This window comes from Vanacampus margaritifer, chromosome 19 (genome assembly GCF_051991255.1).
Source record: "Vanacampus margaritifer isolate UIUO_Vmar chromosome 19, RoL_Vmar_1.0, whole genome shotgun sequence".
In the NCBI taxonomy this organism is placed as follows: Eukaryota; Metazoa; Chordata; class Actinopteri; order Syngnathiformes; family Syngnathidae; genus Vanacampus; species Vanacampus margaritifer.
Window position 1 is genome coordinate 7273806 of NC_135450.1, and position 24398 is coordinate 7298203.

Genomic DNA, 24398 nt, shown 5'->3' on the forward strand with positions numbered 1-24398 from the left:
AGGAGAAGGAAAGGTATATCATGAGGCGGTTTCTCTAGAGCAGGGGGTTCCCAAACTGTGGCTCGGGGAACAAAATGGGCTCCGTGAGAATTTTTATTGGGTCGCCCATTGACTGAGTAAAATGTTACTGACTCATGTTTAACATGTATTTCATGTTCTTGTATCGTATACATAATGTTATGAAGTATTTTTGTAGGTTAGGAATTATATATATATATATATATATATATATATATATATATATATATATATATATATATATAGGTGCAAAGATTAATCAATTAATTGACAACTGATTTTTTTTAAATAATTGATTAATTTTCTAGAGAGCTTGTTTGTTTTAAAACTATAAATCCTGTGAAAGCATACTTATTTTTCTGTTGAATCAAAACAAGACATTTGCAAAATTCTGCTTTTACTTTTGAAAACAATGATCAACCCTTTTGCCTACTTTTTGACATCTTATGAACCAAACCAGTAACTAGCCTATAGCTTATTTTGTTTGTACATTTTCTGTATTGTCAATGTGAAATAATGTTCTGTTTTTTAAATATTGGTAAAGAAAACCAACAACAACAAAAATCAAATTGATTAATTTACATATGAAAATAATGTTAATAAATTATATCATTAAAAATAAGTAGATTTTTGTACAGCTGCAAGAACAAAGACCTAATATGAGACAAAGTTGTATTATTAGCGGAATAATTTGATAAAAATGAAAAATTTGTCGCAAACTTCTGAGAATAGTTTTTCTACTGTGACTTTTTTTTCCCAGGGGTGTCCACAAGTTATGTGTCAAGTACAACTTCCTGAGGAAAAAGTTTGAAGAAAAAAATAATAACATTAACAGTAACAGTGTGACACCATTTAAAATGTTCATTTCATGAGGAAAAGCAGACATATTTCTAAAAATTTCACCAAAAATAATTTACAAGGTCTATCGTTTGGAGAGTAAAAGAAAATCAAAACTTTTCAAGAGAAAGGACTAATTCACACAAATAGTTATATGATGAGGAATAAAGTTAAAATATTCCCCATATGAACAAAGATCATTTTTCAAAACAAAAGTCAGAACTTAAGGCATATGATCCATCCATCCATCAATTTTCTATACCGCTTATCCTCACTCACCCAGCTGAATTTAGGAGCAAGGATGGGTGTACCTTGGACCGGTCGACAGCCAATCACAAGGCAGATATAGCCAAACAACCATTCACACACACATTCACACCTATGGACAATTTGGAGTCCTTAATTAAACTAAACATGCTTTTGGAATGTGTGAGCAAACTGGAGTACCCGCAGAAAACCACGCAAGCACCAGGTGGACATGCAAACTCCACACAGGAAGGCCGAATTTGAACGTCAACCTCAGTGAAGTGAACGTGCTAACCACCTTTCCACCATGCAACCGAAAGTAAATAAAAAAGAAAGTAAATATTTTTTTGTATTTTGTATCCATGTCCAGTATATACTGATGTAATGACAATAACATACTTTTATAAATGTATCAATGTTGTTGAGCTGAAACAGTTTGAGAAAGCCGGCTCTGGAGGGACAAAGGTGGGAGACAGCAGGATAGAATGACAGCCTACAATAAGCAAGAAAAGCTGGTTGATTATCAGACACCATTCCAGAGGATTCTGACGAGTGGAGTTAGAATGCTGAAGCGTGAGGAGATGGAGTGCATACGTTTCCCCCATTAGACTAAATCCCAGTCAAGCCATTATTACCGTTCTCCAAGTTCTCGTTGCTCTCGTAGCAACCAGAGTCCCGCGGGGAGTCTCCGATTAGACCTCGGCCCTCGGATAGCAGCTTCTCCTGGGAGCTCGACAGACCGCCGCGCTCCGGATCGCTGCTGCCTGGACACAGAGAAAAAAATATGCAATTTAACATTTATATATGTGTTTTTACATTTATATATGTTTTTTTTCTTTCCTTTCCAGTAAATCGACAGTTACACCATCTGGCGGTTGAGAGGGACGAAATAGAAACACTCAGAGGTGTGGACTCGAGTCATGTGACTTGGGCTCGAGTCATGAATTTTCAGACTTTAGACTCGACTTGACCAACAATGACTTGTGATTTCACTTGGACTTGAGCCCTTTGACTTGAAAAGACTTGCTTCTTCCACCAAAACAAAAACATTAAAATGTATGTTAACGAGTAAGTTCCTCTCGGTGTGTGTGATTTTAGGAACACAAGTTCAAGTGCATTGCAAGTGCAATATAACGTAAGGCAGGATACCTTGTTATTTTATACATGGACCATGTATAAAATAATTATGTATCTTGTCTTATATTGCACTTAAAATTGTGTTCCTAAATCCTAACGGCCATATTAGACATTTTGTTTTTATATGTGTATTTATTTATTTTTTTAATGGGCAAAAACATTTTAGAATATAAATTAAGACAAAGTTCTATTTATCGGATTTCATTTTGTTTTTTGAAAAACAATCCGATCCGTGACTTTTGTGAGCCGTTGCACCACTAGTTGTTTGGGTACAAAAACTATGAGGTGGTCAACAAAAAATGAATTGCAGTATGTCCAAGATTAGATCACTGACGGAGAGGCAACAACTTCGTTCAACATCTGAAGTTGCACAAAGAACGGTAAGAAAGCTAATGCCAGTTGTTTATCGGTTAATTATTGTTGCTAGCTGCATAGTTAATGAAACTGTAAACTCACTAGTAACCCATTGTTAACACGGCAATCTGTTGCACCACTCTGGGTTCCCTCCCTGAGTCTCCTACTTTGATGGTCAGCCGAAATAATATAATCTACAATTTTGTTAAAATGACTCGAAAGGACTTGAAACTCAAAGCGTAGGACTTGTGAACCACTTGAGACTTGCCAGTCTTGACTTAAGACTTACTTGTGACTTGCAAAAACAATGACTTGCTCCCACCTCTGGAAACACTACTAGCTCAGTGGTAGAGTGTCTACCCTCAGACTGGAAGGTTGTGGGCTCAATCCCGGGCTGGGTCATACCAAAGGCAATAAAAGTGGGACCTGTTACCTCCCTGTTTGACACTCTGGCCAAATGTAAATCTATATTTATATAATTTAAGAAAATAGTTCTATATATTACAGCTTGAAAAATGTCAATATTACATTTTTTTTATTAGTCTAAAAATACTATTTTCAAGACTGCTGTGGTTGATATGGGCCTAGTATTATTTTCTTATTTTTCAAAATCTTACAGAGGAATGCAAGTAATTTTTTCTTGTCTTGTTGGCAGATAATTTTGCTTATTTTAAGTAATAATTTTCTTATTTTACTATTGATTTTTTCTTGAATTTTCTACCGTCCTTTTTTCCAGTGGTCGCTAACCAAAACAGCAGCACCAACCGAAGCACTTCTCTCTGATGTAACACAGCACCATATGAGAGCTAATCTTACATTATGTTATTAGCATAACTGATGTGTAGTGACGGCACAAAAGCAGATCATAAATGTAAGACAAATAACATAATTAAGTCCTTCTTACTGTCGTATTCCTGCAGCAGCTCCACGGCTGTGAGCAACACTGCTCGGTGCTGGGGGTCTTTGATGTTAAGCTCGTCCAGGTCCTCCTCTTCTAGCAGCTTGAATGTGTCCAGGTCCTCGTAGCCGTTGAACAAGAACGTTGGCATGTGCTCCTGTGTGGAAATGTAGTATGTGTAATATGAATTAAACAGCAAAAAAAGAGAAGTTTTTATCCATCTGACGGGCGGCCATTTTGCCACATGTTGACTGAAAATGGCATCACAGTGCCGATGGGCTCAGCTTGCCAACGTCACATGACCAAACCCAGAAAAAAGGTGAGCCATGATTGGTCGTTACCTGAGCCCGTAGGCACGGAAATATCATTTCTAGTTGATAGCAAGTAACAGAAGAAGGCAAAATGGCCGCCCAATGAGAAAAGGGTGGATTTTTCTGCTTAATTTGTATTTTACAAATGCAATTATTAATCATATAACGTGTTTAGACTAATGGGGGCGTCTAGAACATATTCTTGTAAAGAAATATTTTGAATTCACGTACTTTTTAGAAATGTCAATGTAAAAAAAATAAATAAATAAATAAATGAAAACATTTTTACAAGCTTTCTCTGTGCTCTTTAATGCTTTTCACCCTATGTTAACGGTAAAAATAATCTTAACTCAAAAGTATAATTTGTTCCATGAATGAGTTTATAACAATTTACTTTTTAATTTCCCCCATTGAAATGCCATTAATTTTTTGTAGACCCCTCCCCATTTACATTAGGTGTTTTTAATTATTTTACGAAAACTATCACTGGATTGTATTGCAATTAAATATAAAAGACAGTTAAGAAATACAATAGTTTTACAGTGTTTTAATGTACTTACTTTGCATACATGTGCTTCCTGATCCTTTTCATCTTATGACATTAGTGCAAATAACAGAGTACGTTTCTTTTCCCACAACAGAAACATATGAAAACTTTTCAGATGTCTTCAAATAAAGTGAAAAGCTCACATATCTGGACATTTTAGTGTGACTACGATCCAGCGGTGTAGCCACGATTTAAACAGCCTGTAAAATACGTTACCACGAGGCTTGTTTAAAGGCTCGGCTCACCTTTTACCGCACCGTTTCGGTTTGGAAGATGGAAGTTAAATGTGGTTGTGACCGAGTGGGTGTGAATGTTTACGTGAAAAACTATCTTGTAGCCTGTAATTTTCTGCACTAAATTTAGCTCTGCTTGTCTGTAATTTCTTTCATTTTATCTGAAACAATGTTTTCTTTTAAGATTTGTTGTTTGAGGATGGGGCGACGATGCCATGTCAAATATTTGGGCACACTCTTTGGCAGGGTTTGGCAGGTGGTGTTTTCCCACCTTGAGGTTGATGCGTTCCAAGAGCTCCTCCACGGATGTTGGCTTGGGTGGTCGGCCCTTCCTCCGCCGCCGCACCGGCCGCTTAGGCTTCTCTTCTTCCTCACACAACACGTCCACGTAGATGAACTTGAAGGTGCCCACCTTGTTGTTGAGCAGGCCCATCCAAGTGCCCATGGGCGGCTTGCTGATGATGTCGATCACGTCTCCACGCTATACGATGAGAATTGATAAGTTTAATTGTTTGTAAATGTACTGTTATAGGAGAAGTTACAGACATTTGTTACAGCAAATGCTGCCATTATTACCAGTATTTTACATGGACTATAAAATGTAAGCCAATGTAGTGATGCATCGGAACCAAATCAAATCGAATCCTAGTGTAGGCCTTTGAATCGGAATTGGCTCGAATTGTGGGCCTCTGAATCGTGAGGTATCCATAGATTCCCACCCCTAGCAGAAACCATGCATAACTATACAAGTCATCAATAAGCACAACACATCCCACAAGATAGTCTCCTATTTCTTGTTTATGATATATAATGTGATATATTTATGCAAAAAGTGGCCTTTCTCCGCTGAAGCTTCCATTAAACAGGTAGGCTCCAAATCTTTTTTTTTTAAACAAAACAATGTCACTGGTATAGTACAATTTATGTAAGTAAACGTGTAGTTGCAAACAAAATTACTATTTTAAAGTAATGCAGATTCCCAGAACATAAATACGGATGTGTGTGTGTAAAGATACCATAACACGCCACATAACACAATGAGTACATTTAATTACAGACACACTATGAGTAAGGTACATTGTCAGTTTGTTCAACAAGACAATCTGATTCCATTACAGACATCTCACAAATCAAACTTTTAACTTTAGCTGTCTGCAGAAAGGCATTGAACCTGTGAGGGGGTTGTCACCTTCAATTTGAGAGAGTCCGAGTCGTAGGGGCTTGGTGTGAAGTCCGTGTGCACTCGTGCGCGACCGCAGAACGGTCCTCGGTACGGCGGCTCCTCGTCGTCGCCGTCCTCCGATTTGACGCTTTCTCTGTTGCTGGTCGAGGAGTCGGTGGTGCTCACCGTCTGACCACCTGGACACAAACACGGAAATCAATTTAGCTAAAATGAATGAGCGTTTACTATGATCAAACTGTGATGTCAATTTGATCCACAAAAAGTTCAAACTGTGATGTAAATTCGATGCAAAAAAAAGTTTTTTCTTTTGTCAAGATGAAAATGTTTTTATGTACTTGTGAGAAATCCTTGGAAAAACTGAGTTAGAGTGCCTCACTGTTTTTAAAGGTGGCTCCTCAACATCTTCCTGTTCCATTTATAACCATAACCGTATGTCTGCCAGTGTGCCTGCACATTCCGAACCCAGTTAAACCCAAGGTTGGAAAATTGCGGTGTTTGATCATACAAATGTGACAGGAAGGACAGGTTGAAGTAATCCCGAGTTGTAAGTGGAAAAATGACATGAGAGGTCAGGCTGTTCTCCAAAAGTTCCATCCAAGAGGAAAAAACAAAAGCTGCTCTCTAGTTGCTTGCTTGAGGCACACACCATTATTGCTACTGCATGGTAATATCGAATTGAATGTGGAAGGTAAAATCAAAGAGTTAGCTTGAGAATAAACAACTTACTCATTGAGCTTTGTCCGCTCAGCGAACTTCGGAGACTTTCCACTGAGCCTCCTGCCTTCAGTTTGGGCTTCTCCAGGGAGTCGCTGTCAGGCTGAGAGGACTGTGGAGAACCAGGTGTTCCATCTGGACTTGACTGAAAGGTGGAAAATACAAAACTAAATGCACAAAAAAATAAAAGGTGACTTGATTTGACAGGCCGTGTAGTAACAATAAAAAAAAAAAAACACATTGCCATGTACACTCATATTTGCAATACTTAAATATTGTAATGGCAATGCATTGCTCTGCCTGCTACAATAACAGACATACTGTTATAGTGACTATTTACATTAATGGCATTTTTTTATTTAAGGTATTACATGAAATCACAATACCTCATAAAGTGTCTACATGTCCATTGATTTTTAAATCCTTAATTAGTACCGATTAAGTCATTTAATGGCATAGAACAGCTGACACTTAAGAAAAAGATAAATGTTAAAAAATACTTTGATTACATAATTTCATTGGCACGTATAAAATTATATTTACCGTGATATTCTTATTTTTGTAATTACACAATGACATCATTGCAACACAGGATAAACAGACAATGCAAAAGTGTGTTTCAGTGATGCACTAGGGGGCACTGTGGTCTACAAAAAAAACATGCCATTCTGATCACATTTATTTATGTGTTTTTTTTGTTTTTAGTTTTTGTTTTTTTTCTACAAGCAACGGCTGCATGACGCATGCCTGGAAATGTGGGTCATGGTGTTGCGATGAGACCACCATGATGGACAGATGCTTTGGCCACAGCGCAGAGCTTGGACAGTGTAAGCCACTGGTGAAGTGGACGGCAATGGCTAGTAAACTTCAGCCAGAGTACGCAAGAGTGTACACACACACACACACACAGTGGACCTTGAGAGCAAGCCCAAGGGAGACTTGCATCACTCAAATGGGCTCTGCAAAAAGCACACACCCAATACAACCGGATCCCGCAGTGACAATTCCAGTGTTTCCAAGCTGTGTTTATTCTGTAACTAACAAAAATACTCCCACCCACCCACACGCTCTGCGGGCTAATGATGTGGCTAACACAGTACAACATCCTGTAAATGTGAAAAGAAAAGAAAGGGGAGACCATTTCTTTGTAACTTCTGTGTTTTGGACATTAAAAGAAAATGTGGACAACTTTGGATTCAACCTTTTAAAATCAGGTGTGAAGGAGGAAAAATAATTGACAAAAAAATTGCGATAAAGTTGACTGATTTACTGTATATTCTCAAGATTCTTATCAAATTTGGTACATTCATTCTTTGATACATTTAATTGTAATAAAAAAAACAATGCACTTGTACTACTATTTTAAAGTGGAAGTCAACCTTAAAACATTTGACAATAATATGTTAAATGTGACCTCACTAGTCTAAACATGACATTCCGATTAATATTACATTTTTGCAATGTGAGTTATGAAGCAAAATCCAGCCTTTTTTATCCATCTCGGGGGGCGGCCATTTTGCCATTTACTGTCCACTGAAGATTAGAATGTTGCTCAGGGCTCAGGCAACAACCAATCAGAGCTCACTTATTTTCTGAAGTTGCGCGGTGATTGGTTGTTACCTGAGACCTGAGCAACGTTGATGGCATCTTCAGTTGACAGCAAGTGGCAAAATGGCTGCCACCTGAGATGGATACAAATGGCTGGATTTTGCTGCTAAACTCATATTCCACTAACACAGTATTAACCAGAATACCGTATTTAGACTAGTGGGTTTGCATAGAACATATTATTGTTATAAAAAATAAAAAAAAGGGTTGACTTCCCATTTAAACTTCATTTACTTCTTCAAACTTCAAATGACTTGGATGAATCTATCCATTTCATAATGGTATAATGTGTACAGGACCGCAGTTCAATAAATGTCTAACCTGTTCGGACACAGAGCTGCTGTATTTCTTGGACATGCGCTTCCTCATGGTCTCCTTGACCGACTTGACCTTCTTGCCCAGTGAGATCCGTGAAGTCGTGGGGGACTTGACCACTTCTCTGTATATGGCCTCCTGCTCTTTATTCTGTTGAATCAGGAATACAAAAAGGTATGAATGAAAAGTCAGTTTGGTGTTTCCATACTGTTCTTGTCATTGTATACTTACATAAGCGTCTGAGCCTGTGTTGAGCACATGGAGGGATCGGTTCGACAGGTCAAAGCCACCAAAGCTGCACGTTCTCTGCGAAGGGGGCAGAGCCAAAACATACAGACCCACTTTAACACCAGGTTGCTCATTCGCACCGGACAATGGGATTTAAGGCACTGTGATTCATGCATGACACTGATGGTTGGGGGACATGATGTCACACGAGATTGAGGGTGGGATGGAACACTTCATGTGCTTTTTCTCTCAAAATTTCAATGAGCTGCTTTATGGAGCCCAAAAAGCGTAAAAATTGGTTCCAGCATGTGGCTCAAAATGGAGTCTCTTGATGTGGCCACATAAAACGCTTCAAGGACTGAACGCACCCTCAGCCCTCGGCTGGTGGAGCTTGGACTGTGAGACATGCAGGAGAAAGGGGCTTAGGTATGCGAACACACATACACAGAACCAACTATGTGTTCGAAACATCCAGAGTTGTTTCTGATGAGGGAAGTCTCACTCTCGATTTTAATGGGAATCTATGAAATGAAAGAACTACAGGGAGATCCACTCTTATCGGCCATCTGTTTTTTTTATGGATACTCCCCAAAGCTATGAGGACAAACATGCACATCAAAGTTCAACTTCTAAAATTACCCCCACTTCATCTCAACACAAACCCCAGCATGAAGATCCCTCAAAAGCGATATGGGCTTCTTGCGTATTTAGCATCCACAGCTGCGGGCCACATTGCAGATTTCCCAGCGAAGGGTTTTTGCAGAACAAAACACGTTTGAAGCGGCGTCCAAGAATAATGTGATGGCGATGTTCGGTGGAATGGACATGCACCCAAGATAAAAAAAATAAAAATAAAAACATTTTGGAGATAATTACAAAGAAAGAAGCAACCCATCCAGAAAAATTAAATGGAGGCACGGGCCCCTTTCAAAAAAAAGAAAAAGAGAACACAAAAAGCAACAACAGAAATAAGTGGAGTCCAAAAAGTTGTTTGGATGAGAACGACCTCACTGGTACACGACAGGATTCAGGTAGCATCAAAGCTGCAGGATAGCCCCCCTCACTTTTAACACATCTATTGGATATAACCTGCACTGTGCTAACGGTTAAAACCACAGTTATTCAAATTATGAAATAAACAAATAAACAAAGTGCAGCTACAGTAAATATCTCATACCAGTATGCCAGAATAAGATATGTACACAGAAAACCTGTTAAAAAACTAACGTGATCCTTTCATATTGCGTTATGAAGCTTTGAAGCAGAAGGACAACCTACATACAAAATGATCTGGCTCAAGTCTGTGAAAGATACAGTGGAATCTCTTGAGTCAAACTACTGGAAAATGCCAATCAATTTGAAAAAAATTGACTTTAGAGTTTTGAAACATCAAAATAAGTTATCTTATGGTTTTATGTTTTCTTGAACACTAACGATCAGATATTTGGGCTCAAATCAGAGTGAAAATATCGGATAAACAATAATCCATTATCAAAATGGTTTTCAATTAATACAATGATTGACTCATTTTGACACCTCTAGTAAATATGTTACTGTAATTGCTATTTCACATGGCTCTGGCCTGTCTAAAGAAGTGCCTCTTGTTATTTCAACATAGTTCTTTGGCATCAAAAGACCACAAATACAATAAACAGGGGCCAGTGTTGTTGTTTTTTTTTACCAAATAATGGTGGATAGGTTCACCCCCTCAAAAAAATCATGAATATGCAAGAGAATAAATACTATAGCCTACTCTTTTTGTCATGAGGAGAAAGTTTCAAATCGGAACAATTGAACGATGTTTTATAACAAAATGTTAACATTAGAGGTTCCACTGTTTCTACAACAATCCACTAGCTTCAAAAACAACACTAATGATATTTTAACTCATTCACTCCCAGCCATTTTCAATGAAGCAACCCCCTTCGCTCCTAGCTGTTTTACTGGATTTTGACTGATTTTGCAAGGCCCACAGAATATTGTGTTCGATTGCTATGAAAAACGTGAAACCTACCAAAAGAAAGATTAGAGTCTCTTCTGGAAAAAAAAAAAAATAATAAAAAAAATAAATAAATATATATATGTTTCCGTTTTGCGGCAATTAGCATTAGAATATAGCTAAGTTTCATCATTTTTCACAAATCTGTTGAAAACAGCTTCTTCTTCAACGGCCCTGGTTGATCTCGTATACTCTCCTGCCGCATGCTGGCCATTTTTTTGTAATAGCTACCATTGCTTTAAGTGACCTCTTCATTTCAGAAGCTGTATCAAACCCTTCTGTATGCTCTAGCATAAAAAAAATAAAAAATAATACATTTTTGGGACCATGGCAAATATTTAAAATAGAATGTTTTTATACGTTTTTGGGAGCAAATGAGTTAATATTTCAGACTTTGTCTTATTCCTGTTCCTGCTAGTTTTTCCCAAAAGCTATTCTGCAGCTTTGACGTACGCCGGGTCCTGATCACACGAGGCGGCCGACTTGAACCTCACGGTCTAAACTCACAGACTTCTGCTGGATGTGTAAGAGCACGCGCTTGGTGCAGCGGTCCACGCTGGCCGCCCACTTCCTGTCCGCCTCGCGGTCCTCGTCCAACAGACAGCGCCGCTCAGCTCGGCTGAGGGTGACCGGGCGGACCAGCTGGGCCCAGTTGAGGTGACCGTACAGGCTCCGCTCTACCACGTAGGTGATGTTCAGCTCACTGACTGCGCTGCGACCCCGCAGCCGGCGAGAGGGGAACACCCAGCCCCCTCCCACGCCGAAACCTTTCGATTTGGCTATGTCGCTGCGGGCGGGGGAGGACGGGGTGACACACAAAGGGGAGGCCGTGGTCTTGGTGTTGCGCGAACGCTGGTACAGAAGGTGTTTAGTGGAGTATGAATAGTTGGGGTCAGGCTTTCTGAGCGTCCAGCCGCCACCGTGGTGTCGGGTGGCAGTGTGAAATTTGTGGCTGCCTTGAGAGAGGTCATCGTCCAGGGGTTTGAGGTGGCGGGATTGGGCTTTGGGGCGGGGTTTGGTTAGGCCGTAAAAGGCGTACAGGGCCTCGTTGTTACTTACCCCGTGGGAGATGGAGCTCAGGGCCTTCCGCATCTCGCCGTCGGTCGTGGAGCGCGGCAACTTCCCTTCGTCGTCCAATCCGCAGCCATCCAGCTCCGAGAAGGATGAGCCGCTACCTCCGACGCCGGAGACCGAGCCGACCGGGGTTCTCCTGGGTGGTCGGATGAGGCCGTGGGTACTGGAAGACTTGTTGAAGGTCTTCACCAGACGGTGGCCGGACCAGGTGTCCAAGCTACTGGAGGAAGGGGAGGTGGTCAGGCTGTCGGTGTCTCCGTCCACAGAGAGCTGATCCTGGCTGAGGGACGTCTCCTGGGGCAACGAGTGCTTCTTCAGAACCCCCGTGTACAACGCTGTGTTGTCGTCACAGGTGGGCACTGACTCTATGTTTAGGAAATCTAAAAGAAAAAGAGAAGAGTGGCAGATTTACTGTATATATCTTTGTTTTTCTGAGCCTCAGAATGTCTGTAAGGCTGCTGACAACTCCCAAATGCTTTCTTCTTAATAGTTTTACAAACCATCGGATCCATGCTTCTTGCACTCCTCCACCTTAATGAGCTTTTTCCTGACCCGCCGGGTGGAATTAACCAGCTTGTGCAGTCGCTTGAACTTCACAGAATCCTCTGATTGCTCGTCGTCGGACTGTTCGCGAGATTGCTGCAGTAAAGGGAGAGAGAGGGGAAGCGGGTTGATGTTCTACTGGACGGCAGTATTCTTAAGTAGGCCTGATGAATGTAGCATGAAAGAATGCAGAAATGGAAGGGGATAAAAATCACAGATGCACAAGAATTTGGCAAAAAAACAGCTAAGTGAGACAAATCCATTTTGTGATCCTTGCATGCCTTCAATGGGAGCATTGTTGAAGATGGAGTCAAAGTTAGTGTGGTGAGAAATGCAGGCCAGACACTGCGGAGACTACAATTAATTCACCACAAAATGGACTGTAACACAATGAAGGGACCAGACATGAATCAGTGAAACGATCAGCGGGGCTGCGTCGCCTTCCGAGGACGTTTACTCTCAGGGGGGGGATGTGATGGGGTGCAAGGACACTCCATTATGGGTGACAACACCAAGTGTTTTCTCTCTCCATTTATGGTCGTTGCATTTAAATGCTTGGTGAAGCAGTAGTGGAGTGGAAAAGAGATGCTCCCAAAAGGTTCATCACTCATGTAAGCACACTGTGAAGCCAGTCTCTCAGAGAGTTGAGACACAATAAATTACAATCCTAAAATTCACTTAAAAAAAAAATAAAATTACAGAGATACCACAAGTTACAAGCTAACAGACTTGCTAATTGCTAAAATTGGACGATTTTTGAATATTTTGATCTTTTATTAATTTGGACAAATACTTAAGGACAAAGTATTGCAAAAGAGAGATATAAACATACCTTTATTGTTGTAAGCATTAAGCGAAGAAAAAAGTTATTTTGTTCATGAACTATTTTTTAATTAATCGGCCGATTAATTTGTTATCGGAATTTTACTCTGGGAAATCGGCATCAGTCTAAAAAATGTATATCTGTTGGGCCTAGGACTGTGCAATTAATCGAAATTCAATTACAATTATCATTAACAAAAACGGAAACAAAAATAAAAGATTGGTAATACTAATTTTGAGTTGTTTAAATGTATATATTTACACCTTTATTATTTTAAAATGACATATTTAATAAATCTTGTTTGGTCCAAAAGGAACTTGCATAATTATAGTGTTTCAAAGAAATTTGTCTTAATATATTTTTTTACATGTTTAAACATTTTCTTGTTTTGTACCATAAAAACAAATGATTGTCCTAATCGTGATTGCCATTATTACCAAATTAATCATGATTATTTTTTTCTTCATAATAGAGCAGCACCTACCATATATGCTGAGGAACACTATATTCCTTTTTCTTTTTTAAACATAGTACACATTTCCTTCCTATTTATTTGCTGTTCTGATTTTTTCTTAGTTTTATGTGGTCTCACTGGTCTGCATTCGTTGCTCCCACTGCTGATTGCTATTATACAATCTAATAAGGTTTCATTGCTTCAGTGAGTAACAGAACATTATAGCAACATATCAAAATTATATGAAATTATATGTGTTCCATTAAATTGTTGTTGATTTATCGTGCCCATACCGTGCTCTTTGAGAGGGCAAAGATGATGACCTAGAAGGGGGAGCACCGTCACGGGCACGAAGTACCATCGGCTTCACTTGTTTCCAATGGTTTCCATGGCAACGTCGCATTACGGTTCACCGAGGTTGACTACGCGTCTTACAAAGAAGAACACATGCACGCTCATGCGCACAAAATGATAGACAGAGCCAGCCTGTCCGAGTCCGCCTCGTCGTGCTGCTGGAGGCTGACGAGCCATGAAGAAATAGCTTAATTGCTTCTTTTTTTTTTTCTTCTCTCCCTCAGTTTTGACCACAAGCCTGGCTCGGTGGCAGCTGACATACAGCGAGGATGATGTAAACAACTGTGGCTTGGAAGGCACTCGCAGGCACGCACACGTGATGTTTCGTAAATACTCGATGGCAACGCATCACCTAAGCAACATTCCAAGTTTCCAACGCCTCCGAGCGCTGTCTAGTTAAACCTTATTAATCTCCGACAAGTTGGAAAACACATTCATCAGCAGTCCTTTCCTAAACTCCCCTTACTCCAACACACCATTTAACCTTTCACAAACCACACAAAACCAAACGTCCACTGTCTCTATTTGCAAACCACACAATTCTTGCTGAGGGCTTCAACTTTTGCATTTCCCTCAGAGCCGTAACATAAGATTTGGCATTTATCTACCTTTGCCGTTTACACAGAACCCAGCCAAAGCGGGATATTGCCTTTCTCAGTGTCTAACAGACAATTGTTTTATCTAAGTCATTAAAACTAGGTATAGACTGATTATCGGTGCCAATATTTGGCATTTTGACAAATATCGGCATCGGTCTTTTTACGAATCTGAAGTCTGATTAAGCTGGTATGTAATAGTGTCTCACTGAGCAGCGAATGCTTGCAAACATAGCAAGTTTAGGGTTTTCATCACGATTTGTAAGATGTTCACAGACAGTTTTGACTTGTCGCAAAGACCTTTACATATTAAGACAATTTTTCACTGTATGCAAAGATCTTTTAAAACCTTTTACAAACCCTGACGAAAACCCCAAATTAGCTACATTAGCAATCATTTGTCGCTCAGTAAGATACAGGGAACTTGTCAATTATGGATTTATTTACATTTCCACTTCATAATAATCATGCTATACTGGGAACTCCCTACACTTTTTATTTCAAAAAAATAAATAATAATAATAACAATAATAATAAAATTAAGAAATGATTTAGATTTTGAAATTTTGGAAAACTTTATTTACAGTAGAAAACTATTTACTTGCTTATTTTTAAATTTAGCTTAACACATGCTGATGACCCTGGAAGCTCCCTACAATTTGGGTTATAATTTTTTAATAAATCTGTCAATTCTTTTATGTTTAAAATTAAAAGAAAATTTTTTTTATTTTTTTTTTACTCTAATAGTTTCTCTTTTGCTGCAAATTAATATCGGCTTGAAATATCGGCTATCTGTCTCCTTGACTAATAGTAATCTGTATCGGCCTTGAAAAATACATAACGGTCTTCCACTAGTCAAAACAAAACGGCACCTTCCAACCTCTGTTTTCGCTCTGAAATTAGACTATCGCCAGGACTACTTCACTCCCCAACATAAACATCCAAACTGCGCAGAGAAGACAGTTGTGGGTGGATGAAGACATGATAAGAAAATGCATTCAAGTCTGTGCTGACGCAGAGAATCCATGCAAACCACCACATAAAAATGACTTGTGTGCAAAGAAAGCAATGAATCAAAACAGGTCTCAACTGCCATAAGGTCAATGCAATAACCTATACCTTTCGATTCACCAACAATTTTTAAGAACACAATTACATCCGTCCCACTTTGCTCACGGTGTTGACTGATACTCACCAGCTTGTTATGACTATCGAGGCTTCGTATCCCACAATAGCAATCCGCACAGCACAGTCACCCATGCAAATGCAAGGTCCAAAATCATATCCGAGATCTTGCTTGCACGCTGGCGCGCGCGCAAACCATTGCTGAGTTCTGCTCCGGAATAAGGGGCGGTCGGGATGTGCCATGAAGCACTCGCAGCAGAGAAATGCGTGTGTTGTGCACTGAGAACAATCCCCGCATTTGAGCCCCCCGTGACCCTGCCGTGGCCCCCACATCCCTAATGGCCCATCCTGGAATGTGTGGCTCAGATGGCCAAAAAGGAAGACGGGCCCATGAGTGAAGAAAGCATGAATGTGGTGTATTAACGAGTGTGTCATTATATAGCGTAATGACTTGAGAAACAGGCATGCACTGTGCAGACATGTCTACATATATAGTACGCAGGCACAGACGGCTGTTGGGAATGACCTTAACCCCATTCAAGCAGCGGTTGACATCATGGAGGCCCCGGAAAGAGTTAAAATAATATGCAGCAATGCCAAATGTAAGACTTCCGCTTTATTGTTTGCCTGTTTTTAGATTCTGCATCTTGTCATGCTTTATGATCCTCAAAGGAATAATTCTTCAGTAACACTTCGTTTGCTTTACAAAAATCAATCGATCCGTTCTTGGACAGGAAGTGAGATGATTGCAGATGTTTTGGAAAGGGCTTTATGGTGCAGATGAATTGAACGATTGACTTTGAAGTTTGAACCACACTAACCACATCTGACATTCATATTTGACTTGTTTTCACTTCCTGTACTTTTGATTTCCAGGTGGCTAAGACCCATGCTGCTATATTTTTAACACTTCCCATTATACATTCTACAAAGATTAGTCAATTACTGGCTGACACCAGATGACATTTATTTTTCAGTAATGTACACAAACTGCTAGTTTAGGCAATACAAATAAGCCAAGATTCAGACTATTTACCGTTCACAACAAGAAACAAAGCAGCCGCTTGCTTTCAGTCGCATGAAGAAGATCGGATGTCGCTCAGTGTTTTCAATAGCGGCAGAAAATAGAAACATTACTTATGTGAAACTTGGATTTTGGAATCAACTCACATCCTGCTGCAAAAAGTGGGTCGGCGCGCTGGGCTAAATTGCACGTTTCGCCCATATGATACCATACTGCGTGAGGCTAATGAAAATCATCTGTGACCTAGATTATAAATGAGAAAAGCCAACCAAGACAGACATGCACAAAAAAAGAGACAATTACTAATGACTAATAGTTCAAAGGCCACATATTGTTCTGTGGTTTGGGTAGTTTCAGTCAGCCGCCTGAAAATCTACCAGCTAGTTGTGATCCAACAAAGCAGGACGGTTCAGAAGTCTGCAAGAGAAAAACCCTGATCCCGTTTAATTAACGGATGTGTCGTGCAAATTACGCTTTGTTTATCTGAATACATACTCATTAACACATCATGCCAAATTTTTTCTCGGTCAATTGGCCCATTCTTCACTCACACAGACAAATTCACTACTCTGTGCTTATCTATGTAATAAGTATTGGCAATACCCCACCCCTCTGCTCACCGTGCATACAACCACCCACACACTCTTGCTTCTTGTCTAAGTATTTGCTTTACGTTACTGTTCTGTCCTGCTGCCAGGTGTCATGTTTCCATTACAATCTACAGACAGCAATGGTTCAAGCTTCAAAATCATATTCAGTATCGAACCGCTTCTATTGCTACATCATAGGGGGGGGGGATAAGTGAAATGTATGCGCTTACAACTTTTAACAGTAGAAACAACTGGGCAGTTTACAATATACAAGGGAAACTTAAGATCATTGCATAATTTTGTTTTCTAACCAAGTTTGGACTTGCCAGACATAAGGATGGGACAAAATATTGATGCAAGAACCCATTTTGACCTGGATAAATGTGCATATTGGGAAAATCAACTTTAGTTGCTTCAGTGCCCCAGAGTAATAATGGCGCCGCCCACATGTTTGTCATCCTTCATTAACTATTCTTCTGGCAATGACGAGAATTCTCGTCGCGTAAAAGCATGATTGTCACGTGCCGGTGACGAGTCTTCTCGTCAACTACGTTTATTTTTTATGAATGGCTGGATTAGACTCTTTGGCGTCTCTCCTTCTTATATAAAGTCCGGGAGGCAATGTAATGTTTGATGGTGACCACTTGATGGAAGCAGTCTCTCTTTGCATAAAACAGGAAGCATAAGAAGAATGTGTGCAGATCATGCAATGTTCTTTTGCACACAAGACTGTGCGCTTCACTCTATATTGAGTTTAAAACACACGTGCACACACACACACGAAAACGTTCCTGATAATTTGCCAAACGTTTTGTAATTTACCAAATGTTTGTTGACAACACACATCTGTAAATAAGTTGTTATTTTGCCATCAAAAACACATTTCCTTGTTTTTATTCTTGTTCGATGAAAGGAAGGACTGTTGAGATGTCACAAAACCCAAAAATATTAGTCTCAAAGTCACGCATTTTTACAAAAAGCTAATTTTCTCCTTATTTTGTGAGAGACTGGTGAATTCAGTGAAACCAAGCTATCTTCAAATGATGTTTATTAAATAACGAAATAACCAACCTTTTTTTTTTCCTAACGAAAGAGCACAATCCCATCTTTAATATGGTACCCACCATGTATATTTAGTCATAACACACAATATTCTGGTCAGCCTTGGAAATGAGTGAAAATGCTCAAAATCAAAACCCTTGGCAATGAAAGAGTTAAGCAAGATGGAGCAGACGAGCCAACAATGCTATCAAACAGAAATTTAGGATGTTCCCGAGGATTCCCACACCTACTTGGAACCACAGCAAAAACACAACATCACAAGCTTATCACACGAGAAGCCACAAATTACTCACTGGAGACCAAGAATAAAACATTTGTGTAAGGTTATCAACCTGATGGATTAAAACCGCCAAACATGCGTTCACACAATCCCAAACCAATATGTAATGATCCAAATGACATGGTGGAGAGAAGGTACAGTATGTTCAAATAGGACACATGGACCTGTTGTTTGGCCAGTAGTGGAGTGTAGGAAAAGATTGGAAGCAGGAGGAAAAGCATCGGCAAGATTGAAGCGGAGCGGTTTTGTAAATAGTATAAAAGTAAACTTGCACTGGGTAACAAAAGTCTATCTTTGGGAATCACACTCGGCTGTTCAACATATTGAATGTAGAGTAGTGGAGGACAGAATGTGAAGGGATTTTGGGTGGTCGAGGGTGAAGGGAGTGAGTGGGGGGTGGGGTGTACTTACGTTGCAGTTTGAGGACTGGCTTAGACTGGCTGCAGATCCGTCAGTCCACTCTGCAGTGTCAGTACTGCCGGACTGTCTGTTGCTCTCATACTCCTTTAGCTACGTGGAGGAAGAAGAGTTTAGAGAGGCAGAGGTAGAGGGCGGGGCAGCCGCGCTCTCACTGAGCTCCTCGTGCGCTCACGGGCAGCTGCAGCGTGCATTCAAAGTGATCTAGTGGTCAGTAATTATGCTCTTTGGCCAAATTACTGAACAGAGTTGTATTTTTACTTAAAAGTTTGCAGCATCCGCTCTACTGAGCAAAAATACTACTGTACAAATGTCTTTGACCACCTAGCCCTTGGTTGTTTATGATGATGATGATTTTTGGGGCAATAACCACTTACGCAGTTTACAAGATTATGGAAAAGCTACTGTTAAGATACTACTTTCTATACTATGGTTAAGTATCAGTGGGCAAAAATGAAATAAAGAAGAGCATGGAATGCAGCATACAAGGTTTTCTAATTCGCATGATAGCCACTGAACTGCATTGTGATCAATGTTATACACTTGTTTAGTTATTCTAAAGAGCACATTCAAAATGACCTTAATAATGAGCAACATGTTCTGTGTCTAAAAAGTCTTCTTTCTTTTTTTTTTTTACTATTACTTTGCAAAACTGATTTGCACTGAACATTGTAAAGAGGTGCATAAACACAAATATTAAAATGTGGAGACATTTATACTCATCACCTTTCATGGCTTCAGTAGTAGTTTTGATTTATTTACTTTTGTTAAAATCTCTGCCTTGGTGGAGATCTCCACGCTGCTTTGTGACACTGTAGTTATCGCATATGCTTTGTGACATTATACTGTCATTAAATCAGAGCTAAAACAAAATGGTGGCCAAAAATATTTGCACAGTACCTCACTTTTTTTTTTTTTTTTAAACAATCATTTCAATAGTATTAGACACCAATGTTATGCTGATTGGTTGGTCAGTGATTCTACGAGGAAACACAATTCACAAAGCTTCCTCATTGTTTGGTTTATGTCTTCATGTGAGCCAATAGATAATTTTAAGAAATAAAGTTGAAGATCCACATTGTGGACAGCAATCCAGCACTAAGATGCTGTCGGGTGGTTGACGCGCCAATGAGCAAGGCATTCGAGGAGGTGAGTGACAGGAGGAAGTGAAGGAAAAGGAGGAAGAAGTAAGGGAACGTGACAATTGTTCAAGTTGGCATCAATGTGAAGGCAAAATCAAAAGGGAGGGGAAGCCAAATGAGAATCCACCATGTCCAGCTACTATGCACCCAAGTCCTCCACCTTACCAAATGGTACACCAACTTCTGCACACCCATACTCCAATAAATCACTCACCCCCACAAAAAACAAAACAAAAAAACCCTATAAGAATTCCAAGTGTCTGGAGTTTGTGTGTACATAAAAAGAATACAATGCATGATTTTTGCCACAGTTAGTACCAGTCAGTCATTTTAGTAAGATGGTAGTTAGCGACTAGTCTCTGATAAAGTGCGGTTTTGAAAGGCGGAGGCGGCAGGACGTTCTTTGAAAGTTCCTACCCGAGCCAGCGCTTCTTCGACGGTGATCATCTTCTCTTTTACCATCATCATCAGCTGGATTCGCTCTTCGTCGCTCATGGTGATCTCACTGGCCACGTAGCCAATGTCCTCACCTGAAGAAAGAGCAGGGGGTGTCAGACAGACCGTGGCTTAAGATCCAAAGCAGGAAAAATAAAGCAATACACTAACCTTTAGAAGTCTGGCGCACGACCGGCTTGTGCTGGGGCTTGCGGAAATTCTGCCAGAAGGACTTGTTCTTTTTCTTGTTGTCCCATTTCCCTAAAGAGAAGATTATATTGATAAGATTCTAATTCCAAACGTAGTTTGTAAGTTCTTGAACAGAGCCGGCTTAACCCATTACCTCCAGATCCATCTTCAGAGCTGGATTTGTGCAGGGACATCCTAAGGGTAAACAGGTCAAGTTTAATATTAAGGTATTTTCTATAGGCAAGGCAGGACAAGGCTTAATTTATGAAGCACATTTCATACGCAAGGTGCACACAATGTGCTTCACCTAATTAAAAGTGCAATGTTGAAAAGCATTTACAAACAAAACTATTAAATACATTTAAAAGCAAAGTAAAGACATGCAAAGTAGCATTTGCATGCAGCATAACAGATAAACGCTACTTCACCATGTTTGCTTTTAACTTGGGGCTCCACTAATTAACTAGATTCTGCAGACCTTAGAGCCCGACTGAGTTAATGTCCATTAAGCATTGTTTTTTAATTTCTATATACCACTTATGTTCAGTAGGAGTCGAAGGGAAAAACTGTACTTTAGTATTCATTTGTTTATTCAGGTACAGAGTACAACATCGTCAATATCCTCCCTCTTCACAGAAACGCCAATTTGCATGCCGACCCAGTAGCCTACCACATGCCTTGTCAATTTGACATCTTATCTACAAAGTTGTTTTTTTTCCTCCATGGAATGATAACGCAATCGTTTTGTTGTTGAAGGACTCCAAAACAATCCAGTCTCCAAAACATTACTAACATATCATCATTTTTAGCTAGGCAGGACTTCCAAGACATTTCCCAGAAGTTCCTACAGCATGCAATTAGTTGTTTTAGCAATGTTGTAATTGGCACATACAAATAGAATGTCATTCAGTTGACCTCCAGCAAAGCTAAACTTGGAAGAAGAAAAAAAAACCTGGATGTCCGGTTTGTTTATTCACTTGTTGGTTTAAATATTAAGCAACTTCATAGGATGGACTATGCCATTATGATTCTGTGGCGTGGACTGTTGGCGCTGTTGCCATTGTACAGAACATATCCTTGACCAGCACCTTCATCCAGATGCTGAACATCATTATACGGGCTCTTCTTTGACCCCATGCATCCTCACTATTTATGGTGTCTAAAAGATGGCTGTGAAAATGCATGGTGGACTAATTGTTGCAGCCTCTTTGCATACATGCAACTGCAGTTCCATCTCCTCTCCACATGAGGTCAGAAGTGGTTCTAAAAAAAATAGTGCTCCGACCAGGCTTAGACTCAGGAGGAGGCGAGAGATAGACAAAATATGGGAAGAAATGGGAAATGAGGGCAGTTAGGGAAAAAAATGAAAGAGGGCAGACTCAGCCTGTTTGTGTTTCCACTTCCCACCGCCAGTCACAAGTGTGACATGGGATGATGTTACGACATGGAAAGCACTAAGCAGAAAAAGTCCTGACGGATCTATGAACTGTCCAAAGTAATCAAAATTAAGAGAACAAAATAACAACTGAGAGGCACACAAAAGCCTTTTTCCACCATTACTGGCTCCAAGTTAGACAACTTTTTTAAGAGATGTGAGAAGTGGCATCATTCGAAAATTATTTCTTCACATTAAAACCAGGACCAGAAAAAACATCTGCTACTCAAAAAGTACTTTTTAGGCCATCATTACTTACTTCTTCCATAGGAAAAACAAAAGCCATGCTGAGATACAGTACCTGTGTTACGATTTGGACTCCCTACAGGAGATTGAAACGATGGTGTCGTAATGAGATCCTAATTGAATGGACACCTCAACTGATTTGCTTGCTTGCAGATAAACTAAAGCTAACGTGAAAGCACCAACTCAATGGGACCTTTTCTGAGACAGCACCCCCCAAACTGACCAAGCTTCTTCCTTCATGCTCCATAAATTAGCCTGTGCAGCGCACACACATCTGTGGCTGCTCACATACTTAAAAAAAGAGCCTGAATATCTTTTCAGAGTGTCAATCCAGGCATTGTGCAGCCTGGCAACTTAATTGGTTTAACCCCCCCCATCTATGGCATCCCCCCTTTTTAATTCAATCCGATGTGTTGAATGGAAGACGCTTATCGCTTAAAACCTAACTTTCCAATTAAGGCATACGGTAAAATGTGAATCTCAATTTAAGTTGGTGCTACATAGGGTAAGCTGTACACTTTTCCGGAATAGCTCTTCATCATGATTCTGTCTTGCTTTCATCAAGATCGATTAGTATGCTGCCCCACTAGTTCTGTAACAATACCCTTAACAGGAAGTCCCTGGCAGTCATCACCATACTGCAATGCATCCTGACAAGTGTGCCCACCTCCTGCCAACAAGGAGCGACATTGATTGGGTAAGGTGTGGTGGTGGCGGTGTGAGGTGCAGCCAAAGATCAAGTGTGGGTCAACCCCTCTGGGTGCCATTGTCCTGCACGCGGGTGATGACGGGTATCCATGTGTGGTCGAAATTTTGGGATTCTGACTCGGTTCGACATTCGCTGTACCTTTAAACCATTCACTATAACAGATGGTGAGGAATAGAAAAGCCAATGAAAATGTTGCAGCATGGTCAATAAACTCACGTTTGGCATCTTTAAAAACAGAATAACATTCATCTACATAATTTTTTTCTAACAGTAATATAATAATGCACACCCTTTTAGATACATTAGACGGCATGGGGGCGGCATGGCTCAGTGGTCGTCTCCCATTGAGCAAGACACTGAACCCCAATTTGCTCCCAGTGGACCCGGCAGCGCCCTGCGGGCAGCAGTCCACCAATGGTGTGTGAATGTGTGGCATTGTAAAGCACTTTTGGCACCATATGGTGTAGTTAAAGCACTATATAAAAAGCAGTCCAGCCCATTTAGACGCATGAGTTATGTTTCTAATAAACTCAGAATGAATCTGTTGAGCATATAGTGTAATAAATTGTTATTCAAGAAAGTCAGTTTAATAAATTTTTCCTCAGAAGAAATAATGGAAATAGTGTATTTTAGTACAATCTGGTCAAAATAATTAGGGTCTTGCACTGAACAGGCATCTTCTACTTTAAAGCAACAAGACAAAAAAATATTTGAAAAAAAAAAAAAGTCAACAAACTACCATAGCAACAGCTCTACATACATTTCAACTATGGCCCGACTGACAGGATTTCTTTGACTGACCAATATGGATTTTTTTTGGGGGGGGGGGGGCAGTAATATGGCAGAAGAAAATTCCGATAATCGATTAATAGGATGATCAAATATAGAAAATGTAAAATGAATAAAGTAACTTTTTTTTTATCCCAATCAAATATAAAGATGTTTGAAGAAATTTGATTGCCCCCCCCCAAAAAAAAACAGCTAAAACCGTACATTTTTTTTACTCTACTATATTTCATTGTGTAAAAATACATTTAAAATCCCCCAAAATCAGATTTTTATGATGATTATTATTATTTAAAAGGTATATTTTAAAAGAGCTAATATTGGCCCAAGCTTTTAGTTATAACAGTGGCATTTTGCTTGGGATAAGCAAAGGCAATTCACCATGCAATCTTTAAACGACTAGCGTCAACCAAGCATAAGAAACCAAACTGACAGGAAGACGAACAGTACAGCAGCAGAGGGGCGACGTCATTCCAAATCATTTGG

The 24398-nt window shown here is 39.8% G+C and overlaps 1 protein-coding gene across 8 annotated transcripts in view; it reads right to left on the reverse strand.

Moving 5' to 3' along the window:
- sash1a (SAM and SH3 domain containing 1a) overlaps nucleotides 1-24398 on the reverse strand; it is a 170516-nt gene that overhangs the window by 8455 nt on the left and 137663 nt on the right. For 4 of the 8 annotated variants that reach the window (XM_077552391.1, XM_077552397.1, XM_077552396.1 and 1 more), the window contains exons 5-17: nucleotides 20891-20931; nucleotides 20719-20808; nucleotides 20530-20642; nucleotides 18965-19063; nucleotides 12203-12341; nucleotides 11688-12082; nucleotides 8633-8707; nucleotides 8408-8551; nucleotides 6491-6623; nucleotides 5771-5940; nucleotides 4853-5062; nucleotides 3497-3647; nucleotides 1737-1865 (exon numbers count right to left, since the gene is read on the reverse strand). In XM_077552391.1, the coding sequence (XP_077408517.1) occupies nucleotides 1737-1865; nucleotides 3497-3647; nucleotides 4853-5062; nucleotides 5771-5940; nucleotides 6491-6623; nucleotides 8408-8551; nucleotides 8633-8707; nucleotides 11688-12082; nucleotides 12203-12341; nucleotides 18965-19063; nucleotides 20530-20642; nucleotides 20719-20808; nucleotides 20891-20931 (1889 nt within the window). Of the gene's footprint in view, nucleotides 1-1736; nucleotides 1866-3496; nucleotides 3648-4852; nucleotides 5063-5770; nucleotides 5941-6490; nucleotides 6624-8407; nucleotides 8552-8632; nucleotides 8708-11135; nucleotides 12083-12202; nucleotides 12342-18964; nucleotides 19064-20529; nucleotides 20643-20718; nucleotides 20809-20890; nucleotides 20932-24398 lie in introns of all 8 variants that reach the window. The other 4 variants (XM_077552389.1, XM_077552395.1, XM_077552392.1 and 1 more) reach the window with 2 other exon arrangements.